This window comes from Mirounga angustirostris, unplaced genomic scaffold (genome assembly GCF_029215605.1).
Source record: "Mirounga angustirostris isolate CCGP_5_RB_7025 unplaced genomic scaffold, mMirAng1.0.hap1 SCAF_4, whole genome shotgun sequence".
In the NCBI taxonomy this organism is placed as follows: Eukaryota; Metazoa; Chordata; class Mammalia; order Carnivora; family Phocidae; genus Mirounga; species Mirounga angustirostris.
The window spans coordinates 127,197,642-127,214,890 of record NW_026991712.1 but is presented as its reverse complement, the minus strand read 5'-3'; the positions used below and the strand labels follow the sequence as shown (position 1 = coordinate 127,214,890).

General features: G+C 38.4%; 1 protein-coding gene across 2 annotated transcripts in view; it reads left to right on the top strand.

Annotated features, from left to right (window-relative positions):
- Nucleotides 1-16,949, top strand: part of ST6GALNAC3 (ST6 N-acetylgalactosaminide alpha-2,6-sialyltransferase 3) — a 521,749-nt gene extending 504,800 nt beyond the window's left edge. Inside the window, exons 4-5 of one of the 2 annotated variants that reach the window (XM_064588967.1) lie at nucleotides 12,881-13,019; nucleotides 16,753-16,949. In XM_064588967.1, the coding sequence (XP_064445037.1) occupies nucleotides 12,881-12,992 (112 nt within the window). In that variant the 3' untranslated portion in view covers nucleotides 12,993-13,019; nucleotides 16,753-16,949. Of the gene's footprint in view, nucleotides 1-5,385; nucleotides 5,494-6,558; nucleotides 10,526-12,880; nucleotides 13,020-16,752 lie in introns of those variants that run through there. The other variant, XM_064588966.1, reaches the window with a different exon arrangement.
- Nucleotides 16,950-17,249: the final 300 nt, after the last annotated feature.

The following is a 17,249-nucleotide window of genomic DNA, read 5'->3' as shown; positions in this document are numbered from 1 at the left end:
GAAACAAATGATTGATAGCTTCCTCTTAACACTTCTGCCTTTATTTTCCTCGGCATGGCTCATTATTCTGCCACGTTAATTTAAGCTTTCTTATTGTATTGAATTAGGGGTTTAAATTCTCTTATCATCCCTATGGGAATCTTGATTGTTTATTTGTAGATGACAATAATTGTTTTTATCGATCCCCAAATGTAGAAGGTATAAAAAGTGCTATGGCTGATGGCCAGCTGGTACAAAGTTAGTGCCGCGTGCATGAGTGACAAATTACAAAACAGTATTTGGCCCCAGATGAGATCCTTTAAGAATTTTTAAAAGCATCTGATAGTTATCCCTAGGTCCCTTCTAGCGGAAAAGCATAAACAATTTCACATACATCGGCTCAAGTCTTTTTGTTGTTTTTATTGAACCCCCAGAGGTCTACTTGGGCATAATTTATACATCCTCATTTCTAGTACACCCACACAGCAGGAGTTTGGAATGGTGTAGCTACAAGAATTCCCAGAGCCAGTGCCATCCAGGCCAGTGAGTTCCATTAGGGACCCAGATCACCAAGGCCATTATTCAGAAGAATTTCTGGATTAATCTAGCAGTTGCCATTATGCCACTGTAAGTATTCTGTAGATGACATTAGCTCCAAGTATTTTGAGAAGAAACCACTTTGCTATCCCCAGCATGTACTATGGGTAAGAAACCTCACATGATTTTACGTCCCAAATTTATCAGAGGCACTAGAGAGAGAAAATGCAACTGTCTAATTAAAGTGCTGTTTTTAGGACAGGACACTTCAGCAGTCTGAGTCCCCACAGTCAGAACCAAATGCAACACAGCTTACTTGAAGATTTTTAGCCTAACTATTATGATCTGTCTATCCAGAAACAAAATAAGGTTTTGCTTAAAAGTAATAGGTGAGGCTTAAAAGTCATCAAGTATCAGAGACATGGTAAAATTTCCTTATCAGTTAGTAAGATGGAAAGATCTTTGACCAGATGCCAAACTCTGAAATTCTTGACCTTCTTTTCCTGTGGTGAAGAGAAGATAGAATGTAGAGGAACCACTTTGACAACTGTACCCTATTTATCCTTTGCTTCCATTCTGAAAGTTTGCTGTTGAACACTCAAAGTGACTATCTGGATCAGAATGAGCCAGGAGAACTTGTTTTGCAGAGTAGAGGTCCACACGTCACACAAATGACCTCCCCCTCACCACACTTTATGCTCGAGCTATAGTATTATCTTGGTCCTTGACAGTTAGCCGCTCTATGGACAAACTGACTCCTAGAAAACCACATAAAAAGAAAAACATTTTGCCCTAATTTTGGTTTACTTTTTCTCTCACTCAAATTAAGCTTTACTCTGAATACTATGATCTCATTGTATCCTTGGTCTTGGACAGCCATTCCAGCACGTTCCATGAGCAATAGTGTGAAAGAGGGAAAAGTTTAGCGACTATAGCTACCACTATTGTGAGGTAAAACTTTACACCCTGTTTATATATGCCTCAGACATTTAGGTGCATGCCCACCACACAAGTGGGCATTAAAGGCGATCTGACTGATTAACATGTTTGTTAGTTACACATTCAGCATGTGTGGAGCACATTACTGTAGAATGGGCAAAGCTTAAAACAGATTGACTGTTGAGGGTGACAATCACAGAAGCATTTGGTTTTAAAATTGGAACAAATCCTAGATATGACTTAGTTCAACCATCTCATTTTAGAGACAAGGAAACTAAGATGACCCAAAGAGGTTAAATACGTTATCGGAGGCTTGGTAGTGACAAAGCTGGAATGTGAAACTAGGTATCCACACTCTCAATTTCAAACTGCACTCTGTACTGACTCTGAAACACATGGGCTTGTGTTTTGTTACATGTATTGTGATGGTCTTGACAGGTGTGCTACCCCCAGTAGAACATGTATTCTTTAAGAAAATATTCATCACAGGGCACCTAGGTGGTTCAGTTGGTTAGCTGTCTGACTCTTGATCTCTTAGCTCAGGTCTTGATCTCAGGGTTGTGAGTTCAAGCCCTGTATTGGGTTCCATGTGCACTTAAAAAAAAAAAAAAATATATATATATATATATATATATATACATATGTATATATATTTTCATCACTAACTTCTGGCATAGGATTGCAATAAATGTCTGTTAAAAAAACAAATAAGGGGTGCCTAGGTGGCTCAGTTGGTTGAGCGACTGCCTTCGGCTCGGGTCATGATCCTGGAGTCCCGGGATCGAGTCCCGCATCGGGCTCCCTGCTCGGCGGGGAGTCTGCTTCTCCCTCCGACCCTCCCCCATCTCATGTACTCTCTCTCTCTCATTCTCGCTCTCTCAAATAAATAAATAAAATCTTTAAAAAAAAAAAAGAAAGGAAAAACAAATAAGTGAGACCTACTTTTCTTATTGTGTACAAATAAATGTTGTAATTTTTAGTGATCTCTGCTAGTGCGTGGTCAGCCTAGTAATGAAGAAGGATAGAGAGGATAGAAAGGTTGAAAAAGGTAGAACGAGAAGGCAAAAAGAGGTAAAAGGGGTATACAGTTCAAGTAGGAATATAACTGGAAAACAATCAGTACACAGACAAAATTTCTAGATTCAGTTTGGGAGCTTTTAATCAAGACTCTTGCCTCTTCTGATCTCTCCCAATTTTCAAATAAGGACATTTAAGCAGATGGTGCATTAAGCAGATCTCATCATTGCTGCTCTCCCTCAGACCCCAGAAGACAAGATGGACGGCAAGTTAAATTGTATAATAGGCAAAGTTGCTCTTGAGTGTATCCCACTTCCCTCTGGCATATCCCCCCTCCCATTTGGCACCCATTCCTAACCCATGTTGCTGCTACTATTCTTATCCCGGAGGAAAGTGCATGTAACTCCATGTGATCCTCTTTCTGGAATATTTTCCATTTAGAAGACACACCAGGAAGACAACTTACACGGTGGCATTTCAGATCAGTGGCAAGTGAGCAGAGGGGATGGATATGTATGGACTGGGTTTGTCTCTCCTTACAAAACATCCAAAGTCAATTAAAATAGAAGTGAGAAAATCCAGTTATCATACCCCTCTGTGAGCTTGTGTTCCTCCTGAAATGCTTACATGTTGTAAGTCAATTGATACTAAACAATGCCTGTTAAAAAAAAAAAAAAAAAAGAATCAAAGGATCCAGGGTTCTAAGTATAACACATCGATGGCTTGGTACTGGAGAACTACATCAACAGTACAGGACATCAGTGGGAAGTGACTACTGGCTGGAGGGCTGTACCCAGAGAGTGGTTATCAGTGTGAAGTGTCAGTTTCTAGAAGAGCTGGCTATGCTCCAGCATGCCAGGAAGTCTAGATGGAAGGTATGAAATACAGTCTTTTTTAGAAGTGGTGCTGCACAGTTGCCAGATAACCTGGTGAGACCCAAATGCTCCTATGGGAAGAGATTAAGGAGATAGACAGTCATCTGTTTTGGATGGATTGGATCCCCTTGGCTAAAGCCAAGTATGGAGATCCAGCTTTTCATCCAGTATTCCTTTGAGCCATTGAAATTTGGCAGACCCTTCCAATCAGCACAACACCTAACTACCTCGGCCACTCTCCCCCTTCGGTTACTATGATTCCCCTCTTTTCCTTAAACATACCAAGCACACTTCCATCTTTATGATTTACCCTTTACACTTTCTCTTCCTGGAACACTTTTCTCTCATATGGTCTGTTGAGCAAGTGGCATCTGTCTCCTATCACCGGAGGTAGAGGTCCAAGCACTTCTTCCCACTGTGTCTTATTTGAACTGCCAAGAAAAACACAACACAGTCAAACACTGGATAGAGCAATGCTTTACTCACATAGAGAGGAGATAGAACAAGATCTGCTCTAATAGTGAGCCTTGGTCCTCATGGCCTTTGGGTCCTTCCTGGCAGCTGATTCAGAGCCCTTGGCCCGCAGGCAACCAAGGACCCTGTCCACTCTTGGCAGGGGATAGATATAGTATGCAGTTGACCAGGTGTCATGTAACATGTATACTTAAGCAGAGCAAAGGAGTACACATTGAGTCCGAAACAGGGAAAGATATCCCCACACAAGACAAGAACCAGGCACAGGATGTGAGGATCTCTTATAAAGGAAGTGGTCCAGGCTCAAAGCCCATTCTTTTTTCTTTTTTTTAAGATTTTATTTATTTATTTGACAGAGAGAGAGCGCAAGCAGGGGGAGTGGCAGGCAGAGGGAGAAGCAGCTTCCCGCTGAACAGAGAGCCTGACATGGGGCTTGGTCATGACCTGTCAAAGCCCATTCTTTTTTTTTTTTTTTTTAAGATTTTATTTATTTATTTGACAGAGAGAGAGAGAGCAAGAGCAGGAACACAAGCAGGGGGAGTGGGAGAGGGAGAAGCGGGCTTCCTGCCAAGCAGGGAGCCCGATGTGGGACTCGATCCCAGGACCCTGGGATTATGACCTGAGCCAAAGGCAGACGCTTAACGACTGAGCCACCCAGGTGCCCTGTCAAAGCCCATTCTTAATGCGGCCAAGATGAGAGTTGAAAGACTGCACACGTGAGACCATCTTTTCCAATATGTTCCACATGGCTTCTTACTATTCCCACCCCAGCACCAACAGCAACCTTCTTCTCCCCACCCCAACCCAGATCTTTGCTTCCATTATCAAAGAGGCCTTCTGAGGCCAACCTTTATAAACATAGCCACCTCCAAATCTATGAAGAGAAAATCTTTGGTTGTTTTGATAATTGTCGTATTGCCAGCATTTACGACAGTAATTGCACATAGTAGGTGTTCAATAAAAATGTGTTGAAGAGATTGGTAACATAGGTCTTACAAAGGAAAAGTCTTGTCTCATGATGCCTAGAAATCAGTGAAGGAAAACTTTTCAGATGCTTTCATAGAGCAAGTCATTCACCTACACTGCATCCAATTTACACTTAGAAACCCAACAAGTCTTAAAGAAAGTGATATGTCCAGGTAAGCCAGATAACACCATTATCATTCAGTTCCCATCAGGGCTCCAAGCAACTTTAGAAAACCTGTCCTCTGATATACAGCACTAATTCGTGTCTTACAGAAAATCAAATAAATTATTTTTTTACCCAAAGGGAGCAGGATTATTTGACTTCAGATATTTGCCATATGGCTTCTCTTCCACACAGCATAGCTTCTAGGCTTAAGGTAGTAAGAGTGAGAGCATGCCTATAAATTACTCAGAGATAATTCAAAATAAGTGTGTATCTTTGACAGATTGTCAAGTTTCTTACTGCTTTTTCCTGATAACAAGGGCTATGTTTTTGATAAAAGTTTGCTCACTTCTCACCACACTTTATTGTTGTTCTGTGTATGTTTTTTGTTTGTTTTGTTTTGTTTGTTGTTGTTTGTTTCTGTTCCCCCCACAGAGTCCAGTCTGGCTCTTATCTCAGCACGGGGTGGTTTACCTTCATTCTGGCCATGGATGCCTGTTACGGCATTCACGTCTACGGGATGATAAATGACACCTACTGCAAGTAAGATCACAGGAAATTATTTTTATGCATCTCCAATTCTGATATCTTGTCAAAATATCACAATTCATTTTAATACCATAAATCGGAGAAACAGATAAAGCAACAATTATTTCCTGGTGCTCTTTGCTGACATGACATTTTATTGTCAGTGCATCAAGTTGTGACTTTTAGGGGTGATAAAAAGAAAAATATTTACCACAATCTAATGTCAAATGTCAGAAGGAACATTTTCCCCTTAATCAGTGGCATATAAGGGATTTGTGGCTTGGAAATACAGAACAGGTTTAGTGGTTATTTAATTTGCAAAGCAAGTTTGTCATTTCTGCCGCTCTAATGGCCTGATGGATAGCCATCAATGGTTATATTTGATCATGAAGGACAAAATGTCCTGAAGCCTCAGAGAAGCTGACAGCTTAGCAAGAATTCCTGGAAATTATGGTTTACTAATAAATGAGTAATCTGCCAGATCCATATTTAAAATAGATATGTTTATCCACAGTATATCCCTGCTGGAGGGATCATTTCTAATTATTTAATAAAACAAACCCTCCTTGCTTCATCAAAGTAATGAAATATACTTCCACACTAACAATTGGCACAATGTAACTCAGAGAGTATTTTAATCATATTGTCAAAATAGTAACTAAGCCACAATCTTCATGATCAAATATTTCTACCCTAAGTATAATGGAGCACAGATGTACCAAATATCTTACCCTGAAAAATCACAAAGCTTCTTTCAAGCTCTGTAAGAGCATCAGGCCATCCGAAGTTTGCCTCCATTATACGCTGTTTCCTCCTTCCAAGATAGGTATATGTTTGAATGCAATTGGTGTGATATATAAATTTTATTTGATTTATTAAGGCACTAAGGATCTGGTAAATCTTCCTAAAAGCTTTTATACATAAAAGCTTTTAACTGAGTTCATGGACAAGAATCATGCATGGGTTTGCAAGTAAATGCATTTACTAGGCCCATAATGGATTCTTGCAAATGAATGCTTCATTCTTCATCTCAATTCTTCTCCCCTTTTCTTTTCTTTTTTTTTTTTTTTTCTTTTTTAGGACAGAAGGATATAGAAAAGTCCCCTATCATTACTATGAACAAGGAAGAGATGAGTGTGATGAATATTTTCTTCATGAACATGCTCCATATGGGGGGCATAGGTTTATCACTGAAAAGAAAGTGTTTGCTAAATGGGCCAAGAAACACAGGATAATATTCACACACCCAAACTGGACAGTGTCTTGATGTTAGTTTTTTCTGATCTTGCCACAACACTTGACATGATCATAATACCACAACTGTGATGCTCATGATGCTGATGATGGTGACGATAAAGACAAAAACACTGACCAAGTTTCTGTACATTCTCCGATACGGATGGTGACTCTGCCAGTAATTTGAACTTGGGATTTCATGGAGGGTGGATGTGCTCTTTACACTCTTTCTGAAGGTTCAACATTACATATACCGCACTTTATAATTTAACTGGAATTTAAATGAAGGCCAGTAACATGACAGCAGTGACCTAAGACATGGGAAGATTATCCTTCAAGATAGCTGCCCAGAATTCTTGAACAGTGAGTAACTTTCAAAAGCCATGGGATTTGGCCTCGTGAGGCAAAGTTATTGACTCTCTGGTCTCTTGAACTTGAGCAGTTCCACCATCTTGAAGAATGGTTGATTGTCAAACACTGACCCAAGAAATGCTATCTGGGTACAAGTATCGTACCGCAGTTACTAGTTAGCCTAGAGGCAGAGAAGGAATCTCTTCCTGACAGACCCTGGTCCTACAGTACCTCCTATAGCTAAAGCCTCAGGCCATTGCCTAATTAACAATGAAGATATCACAGACATCCTACCCATCAGGATTCTTCAACAATTCAAACACTTAATTCAAAATGGGCCAACTAGCAAATCTTGAGGAATTTTCACTCTCACCACTCCATCCTCACTACCCCAAACAATATAACTAAACATGTCACTAGAGTGATCTCTATTACTGCTTAGTTATTTTTGGTCGAGTCCTAAATATTTCAGAAAGCTATTTAATATGTAAGATACCAACACTGTAATAACATATACTGTGAAAGCGTTCTTTAAACATAACCAAAAGGGTTTGCTAATTGTGCTTCAACATCCAACAACACAAAAATATATGCTTTTTAAAATCATGAAACAAGGAAAGCAAAGCATATTTTTACATCACTTTGTATCCTACCATACTTCATAATATATATTTGTATATTCAGATTTCTACTTTATAGGCTCAGCTGCATCTCTCCATACATTACATTATCGTTGCCAAGTGCCAACCACTAGACATGGAGAGGAAATGATTCCTTGTATTCAATCTGACCAGAGCTTTTGCCTTCTTGGGGTTCATTTTCCCCACAGTGTATCAGTTGTTATACCAGAATAACAACACTAATAATGACCTTAATGTCCAAAGTGCTTTATCATTTAAAGTCCTTATACATATGCTGTCCTATGTGATGCCTGTGACCACCCCACTGGGCTATTGCCTGCACATTCTGACGTCTCCTTAGCAGATGATCTGCAATTTGTTCATTGCTTTGATATATTCCAGATCTTTCCCTCTGCTAATATTTGTATAGAATAGCATTTATGTAGACTAGTAACCAATTGATTTCAGTGCCAAATAAATATATCAGGATTTTGCAAAAAGTATCACAAGGATCGTCCTGGCCATAGACTAGGACTCCTGTGAATGTAGGTACTTTTGAATTTTTTTTTTTTAATGACTTTTTAGGTAGAGAAAAATGAGGAAGCAGGGACAACAGGAGGGAATGAATGCAGAGAAATACAGTTTCCTGTCCCATCTTGAGATGACATTGTTCTCCATACACTCATTGCTCATTAAATATGTGAGGCTTGATTTGCTGAGAGAGTGGCCGAGAGACCAAAAATATCCTTGCAAATGATTCAAAAGACACAGCCGAGCTTAATTGACAGAACGATTTGAAGGATGAAAGTGATGACGCATTTCACGTGAGCAGCCTTCTGGAGGTCTTTACCAGTGCTGGGTCCCATGATAAGTTCTCATTAAATGGGGCCATCTTGGGCAAAAGCCTCTTTGCTGCTCTCTGCTTGCCATTTGGTTAACACCAATACTCAGAGCCAAGAAAATGGCCAAACGCCACTTCCATCAACACTCCTGTTTTTTCCTCGTGTGCTTTTCAGTTCTATGTATGTCAGGTTTTGTTGAGCGGACGATGGATGGAAATGCCCACTCAAAGAAAAATAAACAGATGCAAATGTTAAAATTGTAATACAGATGGTTTTCCCCCCTGTTTTGACACAGAAGTTCCACTTTTAAATAAAAAGGAACACTTGATTATCAGAATGCTTCAGGGAATGCCATAATTTATTTTGTTTTCTGGTAAATGGAGGGTTAAATCGATTTGTTTTAGTCCTTACTAATAAGACACTTTGCCCCCTTCCTGGCTCCCCTGCCTCTCCATGAAAGAGACTTTGCCATACCCACACGTACCCTGCTGTGGGAGGTGTGTGTAGAAAAGTCAGTGTTTCCTCTGGAAGGGTGAGGGGGGGCCTCCCCTCTCCTCTCTTCCTTCCTCTCCCTTCCCCCCCTTTTTTCCTTAACTGAACCCCAACCCCACTTTCTATTGTTGTTGTCTCTTGCCTCCTTTTCTCTAAAAGTGGGAAACAAAAAAAACAGTATTCTTAATTTAGAAACCTAATTAGATGATTTCCAGTGTAATCAGCATTTTGATAGAATCACGTAACTTATTTTTCTCTGCAGTCTTAGTGTTCCCTGCTTCCATTTCCTGTTCCTCTTTACCCTCAGCTTCCCAATTCTAGTGGGAATACAAAGTGTAATTTCTCCCATATTGAGAAATTTGTCATCTAAGATTTACGGATAGAGAAGAGAATGACAAAGGAGCAATTCAGACTTGTCACACAAGTTTCTGGCCAATTTCACTGGTTCTAGCCAACTGAAAGATTTCATCCAGCAGCTAAACTTTGAAGAATTCAACCAAACTCACTCATCACTGATGTATATGTATTCCAGAAGTTAATTAACATCTGTAAAAAAACAAACATATTCCAATTCCATCCAAGGCTCTAGGCAAATGGACTATTGAAAATGGCCACAATTTGCTGAAATCAGCGTTAAAAACATGCAAGCTAGAAATAATAGAGTAAATATTATTTTTAATTCTGCAGAATTTTAGAAAAAAAGCAAGGAAATTTAAAAAGAGTTTTAAAATGAATGTTTGAGTCCTTTCTAAGTTAGCCTCATGACTAAGTAGTAATGATTTATATTGTTATGATGGTAATGTGAATTAGAAAACTTCTAGACTATATCTTACCTTGCTATGAAGCCTATCGAAGAAAAACCAATTTGGAAGGATGTTTGTATATATGCACATAGAGTTAGTGTGTGTGTGTGTGTGTGTGTGTCTAAAATCATACCTGTAATCCTATATTTTTCAGTGATGTGTATGAATCACAGAAAACCTGTTTTAGACTTCAATGAAATTTGTTGGTTTACATTTTGAATCCTGATGAAAAAATAAAGCAAAAATCCAAATTAAACATACTGATTGTAAAGAGTACATAGATAATATTCAATGGCTGGCCCATAGAATAAAGCTGGAGAAGCAGCTCTATCTAGAACTGTGAACACAGTCAGGTGCCGCACTTGTCACAGATCAGAACTCTAAGGATAGCAATCTCTGTTGTAGGCTCTGACGATCGCAGTTCAGCTAGTCACACTAAAAAACACTACATCAAGCTGCATTCACACTGAAGTGAATGAACATTGGTCCCCTTATTCAAATAAGCCTGTCTTTGACATAAGCAAAACTCAGATTTGCATGGTTTTTATTATATGGCTAGAGAACTGTGACCATTGTGAAAAGAGAAAAGTGTATAAGGAGATTACACTTTGAGGATTTGAAATGAATCAGCTGTTGTGGGAGCAAGTCTGAATTGGGGACTTTGCTGACCTTTCCAGAAGTATAAAGCCATCAGAAGAGAATCACTTTTGAAGGAACATATCCCGGTAATTGTCCATATTCTCTGTTATCTATGTTTATTGCTAAGACTGCACAACCTTCTGTTATCATGAAATTGTAGGACTAATTTAAGGAATGTAAAAGTGAGTATCTTACTTCCTTGTTGTTAAGAATGATCAAGCTACTGATACTCCTCTAAGAGCGGTTGAGTATGGAAGGTGCTTGGTATAACTGGCATGTCCTATTGTCCAATTATCTCCAGACACCAAGTGTCCTAATTCTCAAACCAATTTGGCTGCTCGTTAGTGAAATAATCTATCTGCACTGGCCGGTAAAATTCTACCCTTTGTTTCCACACCGGTCTCTGTACCACACGTCATCTTCGAGGGCAGATACCCTTCTGGAAGGTAAGTCACAGCCCCAAGTGCTCCGCAGGACTTAATCATCATGCGAGATTGAAAGAGTTTTTTCTTTACTTTTTTTTTTTTTAAGATTTTATTTATTTATTTGACAGAGAGAGACACAGCAAGAGAGGGAACACAAGCAGGGGGAGTGGGAGAGGGAGAAGCAGGCTTCCCGCGGAGCAGGGAGCTGGATGCGGGGCTCGATCCCAGGACCCTGAGATCATGACCTGAGCCGAAGGCAGACGCTTAAGGACTGAGCCACCCAGGCACCCCTGAAAGAGTTTTTTCTTTACAGTCCATTCATATGATATTGTTGGAAGAGGAGAATTTTGAAGCTATATTCACTAGGCTCTGAAAATGGTTTCTTTGACTCCGAGATAGCATATTGTTTTGTTGCTTGTTTTTGCAGAACCTTAGAGAAGCCACTAGAGTAAAATTCCATGTAAACTGGTAAAGCATCAAATCAGAACTATCCTTGGGCATTGTAACTTTGCAGAAAATCTCATTTAGTTTTTTTAAGTCCTCTACTTTTTTTCCCCTTTTCAGAATAGGCACAATTTGTTTATGGAGTAGAAAAGCTCTTCTTTCTCCACAGACATGTTTCCCTTTGTTCATGCCTTGGAGACTTCAGAAAAATAGAAGCTCACTTTCATAAAAGTGAAGAACATCTTGACGAATAAATAGCCAACTTCATATATTCACATTTTTGCCTATATAGTGAGCAGTGTCTCCTGAGAAACTCCAAAGAGACACAAACCAGGGCATTTCATGGTTCCTTGTTACTAAATCTTCAAAGTACTAATTTCCTTGTGTTTAACTTTGTTGTCATTGCTACTGAGTAAATACCCATTTCTATTACATACAGTATATTTTATGCTTCACTCATTTTTCTGAGTTCACACAATTTTTGCTGTAGTCTCTCATTCACTTTAAAAACCTGTAATCTTCATCTATTTATAGCAGAGACTGTAAACGCACAGTTTGTGCACTTGGTGAGCTTTTTTTCTAGCATCATATTGCTTTATTTATAGGCACCGTGCCTTAGAATAAAGCTTACTAAATGGCAAAGGGCTACTGGCGTATTTCAGTTTGGTTTGTTTTTACAAGATAAGTGAAGAGTTGTGAACAAAGCCAGAGAGTATTTGTCATTGAAAGAAAAAAAGCAAGGCAGGAGTGGGGGTGAGGGGCAGAGGGAGATACTCAATATACTCAGTACCCAGGGCAGAAAGGCATCCAGGGTACTACTGCAGACAATGACAAGAGAAAATGTTGGTTAGCCTCCAGAATAGGTTTTGTCCACATTAACTATCTAATGCTGAGGCATATTTCAATTCTTGCTGTATCAGACCTGATAGCAAGTTGGGTAAGTACGTACGCTGCTTAAAATACAGAAGTCTTCATTCTTTCCTCCCTCCCTCCTTCATTACTTCCCTCCTTTTCTTCCTCCGCTCCTCTTTTTCTCCCTAATTTTCTTTCTAGAAAACTCAGCACTCTTGAAGTTGAACATTATATGTGGGCAGTTTCTCATTTTACAAATCAACTTCTAGTACTCTACCAAACTCTATAGGCAACCCCTATTTGGATATGATCTTAAAATGAGTCTTCTTTGGGAATAAAATTATAATAACTTATATGCCATGTTTATTATAAGGCTGTATACCTCATTCAATCCCCTCAAATACTCTGTGAGGTATGTAATGTTACTATCACTGTGTCACATACAAAGAAAGAGAAGCACAAAGAGGTTAAGTTGCTTGACCAAGGTGGCACAATGAGGTTTTTATAACCAGGCAGTGTGACCCAAAGTCCATACCTAGTTGGAGCAGGCTAATAGGTATAACCAATGACCCCAACATTTCGGTGACTTAACAATAAGATTTGTTTAGATGCTCCTCTCCAACCAGCTTGTCTCTAAGGATGATTCAAAGACACAGGCTCCTCCCATCATGTGGCTTTGCCCTCCTTTGCACCCTTAGAAACCGCACGATTTGGCCTGCTAATGGGGAAAGAGCATGGAAGATTCTGCATTGGAAGGTTTCATACATAAGTCCAGAAGTGGTGTGCAGACTCCATCCACATTCCATCTGACAGGCTCAGTCACGTGGCCTGGTAGAGGTGAGCAGTGTTATCTGGTGTCCCAGGAGGAAAAGGACCAGAGATTGGTGAACATGTAGCAGTCTCTGTCATAATATTCTTAGTCATGATAACATATAGCTTAAAAAAATTACTGTTTTGTGCAACTGTATGGATGAATTATGTTGATAATCCTTCTTAAGAACACTTAAGAAAAAACTTCTCTTCACATGGATGTCAGTATCTACACCCAAACAAAATAAACGAGGGAACAAAATATTGTTCTAGGTCCTATAATGTCAAAAAGAGAGGAAATTTTTTCCCTTACCCAAAGAAATAAAGACAAATTAACATGCTAGCAACACTTTCAAGTGACTTAATTCTACCAACAGTAGAAGTAACGTGACTTTTAATGTCTTACTGACCTTTGATTAACATAAGATAGATCCATCCTTGCCTCCAATCAACCAGTTTTGTGTTGTGTGCCTCTTTCCTTTGTAAGATGTCACAAAGATCAACTTCCCTTTTAAACTTCCCTTTGGTCTTCAGGTCTATGCAATGTTGTGATCATTTTTTTTTAAGTAAAAAATGAAACTGGTGGTTCTCATATCTGAAAATAACAAATATCTCTCATGTATGTCCCTCTCTTTCTCTGTGCACATTGGCATATGAGCTTGTTCAAGGAAAAGAGTCCTAATATGTCCATATTTCCCTTGTCCAGCACACGGTATATTCCCATGGAGAGAGGCCCTTCAGAATGTTTCTCTTCAGCTCCCAACATTTTTCTTCCTTTCTCAATACTTTCTATTTTTGCACATTATTTTCTTTAAGCTATCTAGAAATCCTTTTCCCTTAATGCTAACAGAATTCCACATCCTAAAGTTCTTTCTCACCTAATAGGAAACTATTTGCTGTCTTGGGAAAAATGCTTTGTATGTTAGCATATAAATTTTCTTAGTTTGTCTACTGAGAGAGATTAGTTGAGACTCTAAAAACAAAATAATTAGAGAAGAGAAGCTGCCAGTGTTTACCTTCTTCCAGATCAATGTGGAATTCCTTTTAAGGACAAGAAACTATAGCACCTGGTTGGTAAATCACATAAGTTTGAATTTCTGGGTAAGGCTTGTTAACAGGTGATAATATCTGAAGGTGCTTTCAAGGATTAAATGGAGGTTCTTACCAGCCCTTAGCCCATGGCTAAAGCTGCTGAATAACACAAATACACAGTATCTACATGCACTGGCAGCATCTTACACCATGCATTGTTAAGAGTTCTTGCATCTGTCACGGGTAACATTTTGCAAACATACAATTTTCTATGCTTATGAAGTCAGTTAAAAATCTACGTAATCTTCCATAATAATTTTCCTCCACATGCCTAAATCTCCGCAGAAATATAACAGATACAATGCAATTCACTTAGAATGGTTTTCCGTCTTTAGTGGCAGTTTTACCTGAACTTAAAATGGTTTGTCCAACACATCTTTTGGTGATGCTGATTATAATGGGTTTCATCCCTAGTTTAAAAAAAAAAAAAAGGATATACTCTATTATCTTTGATAGATAAAAGGGGCATTAATGTTGAATGAGGACATTAATGTCATGCAAATGGATCTGTGGATCATGCAGAGCTGTGAGTGGCTGTTCAATATGGAACAATATAAAAAGGGGAAAAAAGCATTCAACAACACAAACATATGGGTTCAATACAACCAAATGAAATTTGACAGGAACAAATGTAAAGCAGGGCACTTAGGTTCGAAAAAGACAAGAGCATGACTTAACAGCAGTGCTCATGAAAAGTATTTGGAGGTTTTAGAACACTCTAATGTGATACATAGCAATCTAAAAGGTCACTGTGACCTAAGATGCATAGAAGAGTCTAAGTCAAGATAGCAAGGTCAGAATTGATCAGACTACTTCTGGAAATATTTTTAAAAACTTGTTTTTTCTCCTTAATAAGAAATTGCAAGCATTTTCCCAATGTCACTAAGTTGTCCTAAAACGTTTTTAATAGCTATATTGTGCCATAATGTATTTAACCATTCCTCCATCATTTTTCACTATATGATGAACAGGCTTGTTTATGAAGTTTTGGACTCTTCTCTGATTTTTTCTCTTTTATTGTACCAACATACAGAGGTGACTACTTCCCGGCACCCTCGCCAAAAATTGGTGTTATTTTTTCCATCTTTGCCAATTTTACATATGCTAAAAAAGTTATCTTGCTTTAATTAGCATCTAGCTGATTACTATGGAAATTAAACACTTTTGCATATTTCTTGGAAATTTGTATTTCTTCTTTCATGAATTAGTTCTTCCCACTTTTCATTGCAGTGGAAGTCACAATACCTTAAAGATACAGACAAGTGAGAATTCATTCAGAAGAAAAGGAACAAGTGAAGGGCAACCAGGATCACAAGAGAACCAGAAGTCGCGTTGCACCAGAGATTAGAAACATTTAGCTGGTGTGATAGAAAGTTTTAGGAAGAACTAAATTCAAACATTTAAAAGGCATTAATGCAGGTACAAAATGAGTTTCAAATTCTGTGGCTCCATTGAACAGAACTACAGCCAATGTGTAAAATTTCAGATTTTATCTCAAGAGATTCAGAAAAATCCAAAATTAGAGTGTAGGTTTTAAGAATGAGTAAATTTGTGGAAAGTATTCACAGACAGATCAGACTACCTACTTGTTCAGTATTTCATGTGACTAGATAGAAAGTTGGATTCCTTGGTCCCCAAGGTCCCCTCCAAAACACATGTTCTATGAAATGGGATGCAACTCCATGTGGGAAAGCAAGATTTGACACGGAAGCTCTGAAAAAATTAGCCTAAAATGCTTGAGTGTGGGGGCTCCTTGCCTTAGCAGCAGCATATTCAGATACGATCTCTTAAGTTATTTCTAGGGGGGGACATCGGAGGGGGAGATGAACCATGAGAGACGATGGACTCTGAAAAACAAACTGAGGGTTCTAGAGGGGAGGGGGGTAGGAAGATGGGTTAGCCTGGTGATGGGTATTAAAGAGGGCACGTTCTGCATGGAGCACTGGGTGTTATGCACAAACAATGAATCATGGAACACTGCATCAAAAACTAATAATGTAATGTATGGTGATTAACATAACAATAAAAAATTTTAGAAAAAGAAAACAAGTTATTTCTAGTGATAGCAAATTTCACCAAATTCATGTTCCGAATTGGTTCCCAAATGTTGGGAGTACATTCCATAGCTGGTTGGTGCACACATGTACATGCCACAACCACCAACCCCAACTCTAATACTGCTGATCGCTGACTTCATCCCTGAATGCTTCACAAGGAGCTATAACTTCCTTTGCTTCCCAGTGGGGGAAATTTGTTCACATTTCACACATTCATATTTTTATATACTTGCTATTGTGCTATGTCTTTGAAATGTAATGACTCAAGAAAATTACTTTTGATATCATAGCATTCCTCATCTTGGTAATTTATGATAATAGATGTCACTGTAGATTTAAGAGTCATTTATATTGTCCACCTTTTCCTATTTCTGCTAGATTAAATAAATTCTTCATATCGAGTTTTGCTGCATTTTTCTGGTTTCTAGTCTGTATCACTCACTTTCAGTATATTTATAATCCTTTTATCTGGTCTTTGTAGTTTCAAAAAATGGTGCCTTGGATATTTTACATTTTGAGCAATCAATGCCCTTTTCAAATTGCCCTCTTAAGGTTTTTGTAAAATAATATTCTCTATAATACTTTAAATTACCTGTCTTTTCCTTTACTAGACTTAATCCAAGAAGACTAATTGAACATTAAGCATTTTAATCATCCCACACTGTCAAACCTGTCTTCTCATTACTGAGAATTGGATAGGCCATGAGCTTAATTGTGTTCCTGGCAATGTAAGTAGACTGGAAGCTTGCTAATATGATTAGTATATAACTATAGAATTAGTCCTGGTATTTATTAATATCTGTACAAAAATATTATTTTAACAAATGTACATGGAATATAACAAAATTCATGGTACTTTGTTAGTGCTTTGGAGAGAACAGAGATGAGTAGGCTATGGTACTTATCTTTATGGAGTTTACAAAAAAAATTAGAAAACTAAATCAAAGTTCCAAATAACTACAAGATAACCCAGAACAAGTTAATGGCCACAAAAATGATGCAAATGAAAATGTTGCATATGTTACAGAAGTAAAAGAAATCTAAGGAAAGGATTCAAATATAAAAATTGTCATTACATTATATGTGCAAGTAATGTTCAAATATACCT